This window comes from Chrysochloris asiatica, unplaced genomic scaffold (assembly GCF_000296735.1).
Source record: "Chrysochloris asiatica unplaced genomic scaffold, ChrAsi1.0 scaffold00059, whole genome shotgun sequence".
NCBI classification, from domain to species: Eukaryota; Metazoa; Chordata; class Mammalia; order Afrosoricida; family Chrysochloridae; genus Chrysochloris; species Chrysochloris asiatica.
Window position 1 is genome coordinate 10,159,067 of NW_006408577.1, and position 11,640 is coordinate 10,170,706.

At 36.6% G+C, this 11,640-nt stretch overlaps 1 protein-coding gene across 1 annotated transcript in view; it reads left to right on the forward strand.

Annotated features, from left to right (window-relative positions):
- ITGAV (integrin, alpha V) overlaps positions 1–11,640 on the forward strand; it is a 159,682-nt gene that overhangs the window by 114,463 nt on the left and 33,579 nt on the right. The window contains exons 14-15 of the mRNA XM_006864065.1: positions 2,426–2,471; positions 5,958–6,065. Of these exons, the coding sequence (XP_006864127.1) occupies positions 2,426–2,471; positions 5,958–6,065 (154 nt within the window). The remainder of the gene's footprint in view (positions 1–2,425; positions 2,472–5,957; positions 6,066–11,640) is intronic.

Genomic DNA, 11,640 nt, shown 5'->3' on the forward strand with positions numbered 1-11,640 from the left:
AGAACTATCCCTGGAGAGGGTCATCATGCTTGGTAAAGTAGAGTCAGCCAACAAGAGGAATACTCCTAAGGAGATGAGTTGACATAGTGGCTGCAACGATGGGCTCAAATCAAACAATTGCGAGGATGGCGCATGACCAGACAGTGTTGCATTCTGTCATACATAAGGTTGTTACGAGTCAGAACTGTCTCGACGGCACCTAATAACAGCAACAACAAGAGTTGTTATAGACAAACTTTATCTTTTCAGTCTTTTTTCTATGCATTCATACACACATCGACAAAATAGGATGATGCTTTATGCACTGTTCTTTTATTCACTTAAATATTTCTACATGTCATTAATTAGTCTTCTAAAACAATGCTTTTATGTTTCCTATTCTATCACGTAAGGAACTCTGGTAGCATAGTCATTACCAGGCTGGCTGCTAACTTTAAGGTCAGTGATTCAAAACTACCAGCTGTTGTGTGGGAGAAAGATGAGACTTTCTGCTCCCAGAAAGATTTACAGCCTCGGAAACCTTATACAGGGTCGCTATGAGTTGAACCAACTCCACAGCACATAACCACCACTATTCTATCACACCCTCGGAAACCCTGTACAGGGTCGCTATGGGTCGGAACCGACTCGATGGCACTTAACAACAACAACAACATTCTATCACACAGATATCGTATCTTATTTAGCCGTGTTAGACATTTGTATCCTTTTATATAATTCTAGTTTACAACTCTGATAATTTTGTTAGAACACAAGTCAAGAATTTCTTTGTCATAAGTATGTCCTTTTTCCTTTAATTTTCATTTTGCTCTTGAGAATATATAATATACACAGGAGAACATACAGCAAATCAACAGTTTCTACACATACATTTTAGCGACGTTGATTACATTCTTTGAGTTGTGCACCCATCCTTACCACCCTTTTCTGAGTTTTTCCTCCCTCATTATCATAAACTCAGTGCTCCATAAGATTCCTTTCTAACCTTTTGAGTTGTTGTCAATTGGATCTCGTTTAGATGGTTCTTAAGAAAGCATAATGTTCAAGGCAGACCTTTTTTTTACTAGTTAAGCTACATAATTTTTCAGTGTTAAGATGACTTCAGAGCATATTTTTGATTTAAGGTTTAAAAGTTATCTCAAGGCAGTAGTTTCAGGGGTGTATCCACCCTCAGTGACATCATGAGGATTTGAAATTTTGTTCTGCACGTTCCCCCTTTTGATCAGGATTCTTCTTTGGAATCTTTGATCCAAATGTTCATTAGTGGTAGCTGGACACCATCAGTTCTGGTTTCATGAAAAAGGAGACAGTTGTTCATGGAGGTAACATGTACTTTTTTAACAGCTATTCATATATATTATAAAATTCCCACTCCCTTGAAAAGAAGGTTTTGTGGACTCTTTTTAGCAGTCACCAACAGTAAGTGATCTTTCTCCCTCACTGTGACTACACTGGAGGCTATGTTTTGCTTCTTTTAAAATAATTTTAAGCTATTTGATAGGTAGAAAATGTTATTTGGTCTTAACATATTTTAATTTATAGTACATACATTTATAGTGCATACATTTTTATTTTCATGGATTTCATTTTTGTTTTTTTTTCCTCCTTTTCTATCAAAATGTTTTCCTTTTCTTCTATTGATTCACTAATTTAAAAAATTTTTTTTCTTTCTTAGCTGTGGCAGTGCTTTATAGATTGAGTTTATTAACTCTTTAACCCTCATATACGAGGGTGCTTCAGCAAGTTCATGGAAAAATTAAATATAAAAATAATTTTTTTTCCATAAACTTTTTGAAGCCCTCTCATATGTTTTCCCGTTTGCTACATGTACACTTAGGGTATAAAGAAGTTTAAATTTTATAAGTAATTCAATTTGCCTAACTTTATGACTTCTTAATATGCTTTTTTGCTCAGAAAGGGCTTACTGAAATTTACCTTGGGTATAATATGAGAACTCAGATTTCATTTTTTCCAAATGTTGAACCTGTTGTACTATATTCCCATGGTAACGTATTCTGTTCAAGCTGATTTGAATGCTATCTTCTATTATTTTCTAAGTATATGTATTGTGCTTTTTGGTTTTATTTTGTGTGTTTTATTTAAATTGTAAACTATATAAGCCATCTACAGAGTTCTTTTTTCTTGGGACTGTATGTCTAGGGGGTAGTGTGTGCTTCCTGATTTTTATTCACTAACCATTAAAAAAAAATCTTGTCTGTTGGGTGAAAGCCTAGTTTTAGGGTAAGCATTTGTCATTGATGGTAACTTGTTTACACTTTGTACATATTTTAGTCTTTTAGATATTCTCTTATAACCACTTAGTGAAGTACAGTTATAAGAATATGTCTAAATCTTTATTATATACTGAGGGTATATGAATTTAAGAATCATTGTTACTATTAACATGTTTTTGCACTCTATTAAGATTTAATTGTAGGTGCTTTTGGTGTGGACCGAGCTGTTTTATACAGGTGAGCATATTTCCATGGCCTATAATTTTAGGTAGTTGTGGTAGTTAGTGGTTGCGTGCCGTCAAGTTGGTCTGATTCATAGCAACTCTGTGTACAGTGTCCGAGGCTATGAATCTTCACGGGAGCAGAAAGTCTCATCTTTCTCCTGTGGAGGAGCTGGTGGATTTGAAATAACTGATTTTGTAGTTAGCAGCCCAAGTCATACCCCCTGCATATTCAAAAGCTTCATTGTTATGTGCCAGTGTTTGAATTTCAGTCATATTCTCTTGAAGTATTGATAAAAGAACTGCTCCTTTGAGTGTTTTAGGTTGTAATCTCTATAGGAGCAGATGACTAGTCTCTCCTGTGGAGCTGCTGATTGAATTTAAATGACCAACCTTTTGATAAACAGCCCTGTGTTTAACCACGGTGCCTCCAGGGCTCCTTATCAAGATTTATAAAGGTAAATAATATTTATGCAAGAGAACCCAAGGCAGAGAAAATGTAGTTATTTTTATTTAGAAAATTTTTCATCTTTAAATTATGTTCAAAGATAGTCTGTGTTTTAAATTGCTTTTAAAAATTATCTGAGTTTACATTTTCTTATAAGAGATAAAAAATTAACATGGTGCTTCTAGTACAATATTTGGTGACCATAAAGGCAGTATTTAATGAGTTTAAAAGTGAGTTTATTATTAGAGAAATATGATGAAGTTCATGTAGTTCATTTTCCAATTTTACACATATTCCCAAGTCATCCTTTGTATTTCATCATTTCATTGGTGCTAGTGGTTAGGGTGGAGTCCTGGTGTGGCGCTGTGGGTTAATGCTCCAGAATGCAAAGGTTTGAACTGCAAGGTCAGTGGTTCAAGCTCACCAGCTGCTCCTTGGAAACCCTATACAGGGTTGCTATGAGTTGGAACCACTCTATGGCACTTAACAACAACAAGTTGTTAGGGTTTCTGTCAAGTTGGTTCCAACTCATAATGACCCTATGTAGGGCTTCTGAGACTAAATTTTTATGAGAGCTGAAAGTCTCAGTAAGTCTTAAAATATCATCTGACCTCCCAAGTAGATTATGATTTTTGCAGCTTCTATGGGCTGTGCTTGCACATGGCGTGAAAACTAACAGAATTTATCATAGGTCAACTTAATTGCTGCTATGTTGTTGTTCTGTACCGTGGAGTTGGTTCCCACTCATAGTGACCCTGTACAGGGATTCTGAAGCTGTAAATCTTTATGGGAGCAGAAAGCCTCATTTTTCTCCCGCAGGACAGCTGGTAGTTTCAAACTGCAGACCGTGAGATTAGCAGCCCGATTTGTAACCACTACGCTACCAGAGCTCCTTAATTGTTGCTATAGAGACCCAGTGTGCCTGATTTGAAAACCATAAATCCCTGTGATTTTTTAAGTGTCCCTAATTGTTGCTATGTTGTTGTTGTTAAGTGTCGTCGAGTTAGTTTCAACCCATAGCGACCCTGAACATGGTTTTCAAGGCTGTAAATCTTTACGGGAACAGAAAGCCTCATCTTTTTCCCACAGAGCAGCTGGTAGTTTCGAACTGCTGGCCTTGTGGTTCACAGCCTGATTTGTAACCACTACGCTACTTAAAAATCACAGGGATTTATGGTTTTCAAAACAGGCATCTGGCCTAAACCTTCATTAATTTTTAAAGACTTAGAACCTGTGCATCTAATTTTCGCAAACTGGATTTTAATTTACTGTTTAAGTTTTTTAAATATATGAAATAATCTAATAATGGAATCCTAGTGTAATGAATGGTGTAGGAGCTCTGGTAGCATAGTGGTTATGAATTGGGCTGCTAATATCAAGGTCAGCAGTTTGAAACTACCAGCGGTTCTGCGGGAGAAAGATGAGGCTTTCTGCTCCTGTAAAGATATACATCCTCGGAAACCCTTTGCAGGGTTGCTATGGGTTGATGGCCCTTAACAACAACAAGTGTGATGTTGTAGGATTAGCACTTGGCTGCTAACCCCAAGGTTAATGGTTCAAACCTACCACCAACTTCCTGCAAACTCTACACAGGATCAGTATGAGTCAAAAGTAACTTGACAGCACTTAACAACAACAATGAAAAAATACCTGTGTATGGAGGATCAGCCCTGCTCTGGGAACCACAAGCTCAGTGGTTCAAAACCAGTCGCTCCTTGGAAAATGTATACAGGTTCTCTATGAGTCAGAACTGATTCACCTCTCTTAACAACAGTGGATTCCTGATGTGGCACTGTAGGATAAAGCACTGAACCTCAAGGTCAATTTGAACCACAGTGCTGGCGGTTGAAACTCACAAGCCACTCCTCTGAAACCTTATATAAGGTTGCTATGAGTCAGAACCGATTCGATGGTACTTAGAAACAATAGCATGGTAAAAATTAAGATAATTCAAAAGTGGCATAAAATTTTTTTTAAATACATTTTCTTCTATATCAGCCACTATTTTATTTGTATATCCTACCAGAAATATTCTATACATAAAAAGTGTGTGTGTGTGTGTGTGTGTGTGTGCATTTATATATACATACACATGTATCCTGTATACCTAGTGATTTTTGTGTTTTATTCTTCAACTAAAATTATACCTTGGATATATCTTAGAGATCATTGCATGGCAGCACAGATGAATTTACAGTATTCATTTTTCCCAAGGTATTTGGAATTGGGTAGGTATTCATAAACTCATTTAACTAGTCTCCTCTTAGGAATTGTTTTTGTTAAGTGCAGTTATGTCAAGTCCGACTCAGAGTAATACTGTGTAGAGTTTGTGAGGAGAAGCTGGTGGGTTTGAACCATTGACCTTGAGGCTAGCAGTCCAGTGTTTATACTACAGCACCCCACAAGGATGAAATTTAGTAGACTAAGTTTAGTTCCAGTGTGCTAGGGGGGTTCCTGGACACAAGGACTTTCAGCACTAAAATGAGTATGTTGTTGTTGTTAAGTGTCCTTGAATGAATGCTCCCTCTTAATGACCTGTACACGGTTTCTGATGAGAAGCTGGTGGGTTTAAACCACCGACTTTGTGATTATCAGCCCAGTGCTTATGGTGCAGCACCACATAAGGAGTCCAGATTAAGGATGGTGGTTCCGATTCACAGCGACCATATCTACCTAGACTTCCTAAAGCTGTAAATCTTTATGGGAGCAGAAAACCTCATCTTCCTCATGTGGAACCGCTGATAGTTTGGAACTGCCGACAGTGAGACTAGAACCCTGATTTGTAATCGCTACGCTACCAAAGCTCCTTTGTTGTTGTTGTTGTTGTTAAGTGCCGTGGAGTCAATCCCGACCCATAGCGACCCTGTGTAGAGCTCCTTTAGACCTGGCCAAACCTGGATAGCTGGCCATCCTACATTTATTTAGGTTGTTTGGGGGGTTTTTTTCTTTATTAAACATTGCACTTTATATGCTGTAGCTGAACCTGAAATATTTAGGACAGTATAACACTTATTTTTCAATAACTCTTTTTCTACTGTTTTCATTTTTTACCAGGGCCAGACCAGTTATCACTGTAAATGCTGGCGTTGATGTATACCCTAGCATTTTAAATCAAGATAATAAGACTTGTCCACTGCCTGACACAGCTCTCAAAGTTTCCTGGTAAGGACATTTGTTGAATGGGAGTTATTATCGTGACTGTTGATTTGCCATTCATAAAAATGAAGAAAGTATTGAAATACTGCTAAAGCAAGTTCTATAGATAAACAGTAAAAAGTCATCCAGAAATCTGCAGAAATAATTTACAAGCTAGAATAAAATTATGTTTAAAAATACAAACACATGTGTAGACATGTTTCATGAATATATTTGGAAAGAAGAAATGACTGATGTTTAATTAAGATCTCAGCGTTTATATTTAATTCTAAATAGGTATATAGACACTTTGATTTTTTAAAGACATATTCCTTTTTAGATTTCGTAGAATACTTGTTTTCTTTACTAATTTCTAAAGAAAAAATGCAATATTGTTTTGAAAGTTCAGTGTCTGAATTTGTGTTTTCAAGTCTACATTTTTAGATGCTATTTTTCATAACTTTTGCTATATTTACATTCTACCTGTATTGTTTTCTTAATTTTTTCCTTTAAATGCATTCACTTTATTGCCTTTAAAATATTTTTAAATAAAACTAAGTTTAAAAGCTAGGATTTTCCTGACATGTCAAAATAAACATAATGTGATCAAAAATTTGACTCATATACTATGAAAATCAAAAATCACATGCTGCATTTGATCATATACTAAGTGTTTGCTCACACAGAAATTAGAATTTATAGGTAAAAGTAGAATAATTGAAGCAAGAAAAGCTTAAAAAAACAAACAATTTTTTCCCCTAATTTTTGATGTAGATTTATTACTGTATTATTGTTGTAGTTACTAAAAATTACCTTATAAAAAGTTTTTTATTAGACGCGCTGGGATAAAATTATGTTTAAAAATATAAACATAGTGGTTACGAATCAGGCTGCGAATCTCAAGGCCAGCAGTTCGAAACTACCAGCCGCTTCGCGGGAGAAAGATGAAGCTTTCTGCTCCTGTAAAGATTTACAGCCTCGGAAACCCTGTACAGGGTCGCTATGGGTCGGAATCGACTTGACGGCACTTAACAACAACAATAACACATGAATATATTTGGAAAGAAGAAATGACTGAATCTTGGTAGTGTTTGCTCTTCATTGTTATTGTCAATGAAATTGGCTGCAAGACTTAGACTTTACTTTCCATTGGATTTTTTCTCTTCATTCACCCTTCTTGTCCCTCATAAGTTGCTAATAGTGTACTTACCATTATGCTTATAATTCAAAGGTTTCAAATGCACTAGAGTAGGAATTTTCCAATGTTTTTGACCAAGGCACATGCTAAGAAATGTATTTTACAACATAACCCAGTAAACACACATAACTGATGAAATAATTCAAGTTTAGTAAAATAGTATCCTTAAATTTAAAGTTAGTTTTTATTTTTTAAAATGCTGACTACAATCCATTATTATAGTTCTAATAATATTTTCTTGCATCTTGGTGAAAGTCTGCACAGCAAGTTAAGTTCCTATTGGACAGTTGCCACACAAAGTGTTCAGTTACATAGTTACATGTATCACAAAGTGTCATCACTCTCTTTAACTGTCTTCTGTTTATATCCTTTCCCTGTCTCTTTATATTATCATCTTTGCTTTTGAGAAATTGTTGATGTTGGGTCTCGTATTGGTGGTTTTTAAGTAGGCACCAATGTTAGGAGTTGTTGTTGTTGTTATTAAGTGCCGTCGAGTTGGTTTCAACTTACAGTGAGGAGTGGCTGGTGGGTTTAAACTGCCGATCTTGAGGTTCAAACTGACCTTGTGGTCCAGTGCATTACCTTGCAGTGCCACACCAGGACTCCATGTTAGGCTTAATATCCGTTATATTGTGTGCCATTCTGCTAAAAGGTGATTCGGATAGAGCCTTAATTCTAGGTTTACAGATGTCCCAAGGGTTTTACTCCATTCATATCATCATAGTCAACTCTGTTTTGAGGAGGCAGGTCTTCCCCAGTTGTATTTTGAGTGCCTTACAACCTGAGAGGCCCATCTTCTGGCAATATATCTGAAAATATTCTGGTACTCTTCATCATGTTTCAGTATTCAATATCCTGGTACTGACAGTGTTCCACTGCTAATCATAAGGTTTTCAGTGACTATGTATTCGGATGTAGTCTGTCTCTCCTTCCTCGTCTGTCTTTATCTGGAAGCTCATCTGAAACCTGTCCACCATGGGTGACCCTGCTGGTATTAAAATACCCTTGACATAGCTTCCAGAATTACAGAAATACACAAGCCACCTTAGTACAACAAACTAACAGACAAGTGGTTGAACAAATATATATGTATGTGTGTGTGTGTGTGTATTTGTTGTTACGTGCCGTTGAGTCAATTCTGACTCATCGCAACTCTTTGTAGAGTTTCCGACGAGCAGCTGGTAAGTTTGAACCACCAACCTTGTGGTTCAAACAACCATGCAGTCCTGTGCTTATTCTACAGTGCCAAACCATGACTATGTGCACTTACTTATAATTATTATGTCTTGTTACTAGTATATAATGTCCTTCTTTTTCACTTTTAATTGAGTTTGATTAAAAGCCTCTTTTTTATGGTATTGGTATGACCACCCCTGTTCAGTTTTGTTTACTGGTTACATAGAATACTTTTCTCCATCCTCTGTTCAGTATTTGTGTCCCTATGTCTAAGGTGTTTCTTGTAACAGCAAAAGAATGAATCATGTTTATTTATCCAGTCTGCCACTTTCTGCTTTTTGTATGGGGTGTTTTAGACTTTGTTTTGTGTTTTGTATCTTCAGGGTTTTTGTTTGTTTGTTTTTTGTTTGTTTGTTTTTGTCTGTATTTGGGTGCTTTCTTGTGATTAGCCTTTTTGTTATCCTCTTTCATGTCTCTTCTTGATTCAGAATCATATGACCCTGCATTGGGTTTTCAAGGAATGACTACTGGGTTTGAACTACCAGCCTTTGGTTAACAGTCCAGTGCTTATCCTACAGCGCCACAGCAGGATTCTACATATGTTACATTACACAATTTACAACTATAACAACGTGTAGTGTATGAACAATTATTAATATACAACCTTAGCATAATATATCTATTCCTGATATGCCTTTCGCTTCCCCATTTCTGTTTGTGTGTCTCCGTTAATATCAACATACAACCTACAAACAATAAGTTTATTTTGTACGTATTTTTAAAATGCATTTGACCTTTCCGTTTGGTTTGCTCTGTTAAGTTAATACTTGCAAAGTGGCAAATTCCCAAAACTTCATGAAGATGTCTTGATTTCCTCTTCAGTTTTTTTGTTTGTTTTTTTTCACCGCTTCAGTTTTGAATGGCAACTTTGTTGGGCAAAAAACTCTTGAGATTGATGATTGTTTTATTTCAGCACATCACTCTAGTGTCTTCTGGCCCCCAGAGTTCTTGGGGAGAAACTCAATGGTTCTTATGGATGTCTTTCAGTATGTTACACTGTTTTTCTCTTGCTGCTTTCAAAATTATTTCCTTGCCTTTTGTTTTCAAGAATTTTGTTAAGATGTGTTATGGAGTTGATATTTTTGTGTCTCTTCAAATAGGGGTTCATATAGCTTCCTGAAGACTTGGTTGTCTGTTTGGGTCTGGAATACTCTCTCTGATTATCTCTTGGAAAATTGTTTCTGTGCCTTTATTATTATTATCAAATGCCCTGGGATTCCAAGAAATCTAATGTTAGTTTTCTTAATTGGGTTTGTTTTCTTTTTTTTATTCTTTTCTCTTGCTGCTCTTGAGACTTGAATAAGTCCAGTTTTTTTGTCTTCTAGTTCACTTAGTCTGTCTTTTGTCTTTTCTTTATTGAGTTGTTTGCCTTGACTTTTGTCATTCAAGTGTCTTCTTCTTTGGTTCTAGTAGTCTCTCTTTGTCTTTTTTTCCTTGATGTTTTCAGTTTTCTTTGTTAATTTTCTCATTTTGTTCCTTCATTTGTTTCCTGGATTCTGCTATTTTGTTTTTGGTGTGTTTTCTGTTTTCTTTAAATATATTTAGCACTATAGTTTGAAAACGATCAATTCTTTGCATTATCAGGCTACCATAGACTTTCTTGTCTTCATGTTTTGCTTTTGATGTTTCCTTCTCCTGTGATTTTATGCATCGTATTATCTTTTACTGAACAGGGCCATTTCATTCGTTCTTTCTTCTTCTTCGTCTTTTTTTTTTCTCTCTCTCTCTCAGTTTTGTATCTTATTTTTTGAGGAAGAATTTTCTGATTGAGCACCTTGGCTGTCATCCACAAAGGCCAGTGCCCACATTCACTTGTCACTCTCAGGAGATTTATGCTCCTGACAACCTGGCAAAGACTCACAACCCTGAGAACCCTACAGGGCAGTGCTCCCCAGCCCTGCAGTTTCAGTATGAGACAGAATGCTCCCTAGCAGTTGGTAACCTGCTCCTGAGAACCAATAGATGGCACCCTTGCCCTTAGGTTGTTTTGTTTTGTTATGTTTTTCCTGTACTGGTTCATTAGTTCTGTATGCTTGGTCTCTGGAATTTAATATGCGTGTGTGGGACATCAGGCATTTAATCATTCGGAGTTGCTGAACCCCGTGATAGGACTCAATTTTTCGTGTACTGATATAGGCCTTTCCTTTGCCAGTGTCCTTGCACAGATACTCCAGTGGTATCTTGCTTTGGGCCAGTATCCTTTGTCCCTGTCAGTCTAAAATATGCCACTCACCATGCTGCCTTTGCAATTCCTCCTGGCCCTTGTACCTGTCTGTCAGGGGCCCCACAGTGACTCAGTGACACCACTATTTTCTCTTTGCCCCCTCCCAGTTATGCAGTTTATGAACTTCCATGGCCAATTTGCACTGCCTTAGAAAAAATTGGGCTAGAACTTCTTCCCATTAGCTCCTTTTCTGTGTTCCGTGTTTGAGGTATTGCCAAGACCCCTCCCAAAATAAGCAAATGTTCCTAATGTTAGTGGCTACAATCTCCTGGTTCCTAAGCTGACTCTATTCTTCCTCTCCCTTTGCTTGGAGACTCACCCCAAATCAGCTGCTGTCTGTAATTCTGAAATCTCAGTCTGTGCTTGCTTTTATTTGGTTTTCAATGAGTCCGTTGCTGGGGGAATAAATGAGATCATTCCCTTCGCAGTCTTACCTGGCCTCAACCCATTAAATTCAATTTCATGACACATTAATAAACTGTGAAAAACATTTTCCCAGAAGCACTTGTTAATTAAAGCAACCTTTTTAGCTTCTTTAGTTAAATGAGACATTATTTTAATCTGGACTGTCATTTTCCTCATTCAGATTTACCAACAGGTTTTATAAACTTGAAAGAAAGTTAGGAGATTCTTTTTCTTCTTGTTTTTTCTCATCAAGGTACCATAAAAGGAAATGTACCTAAATTAATAAAGGGTGATTTAAGATTATTCTGTATAATTTCATGTTTCAAAAATAATATTAAGGCTTTCATCTTTGCCATGAGACCTGAAAATGGTACCTGGCTACCATTACTGAACATTTTGACAAAAGATTCTATAGAGGAATTCTGGTCAAAAGGTGGGCAATGTAGAATGGAATTTCAAATTCTCATAGGCTTCAAATTTTCTGGAGCCACATTGGCTGGGTTAAACTCTGAAATTATTACCCTGAAATAAAATACACC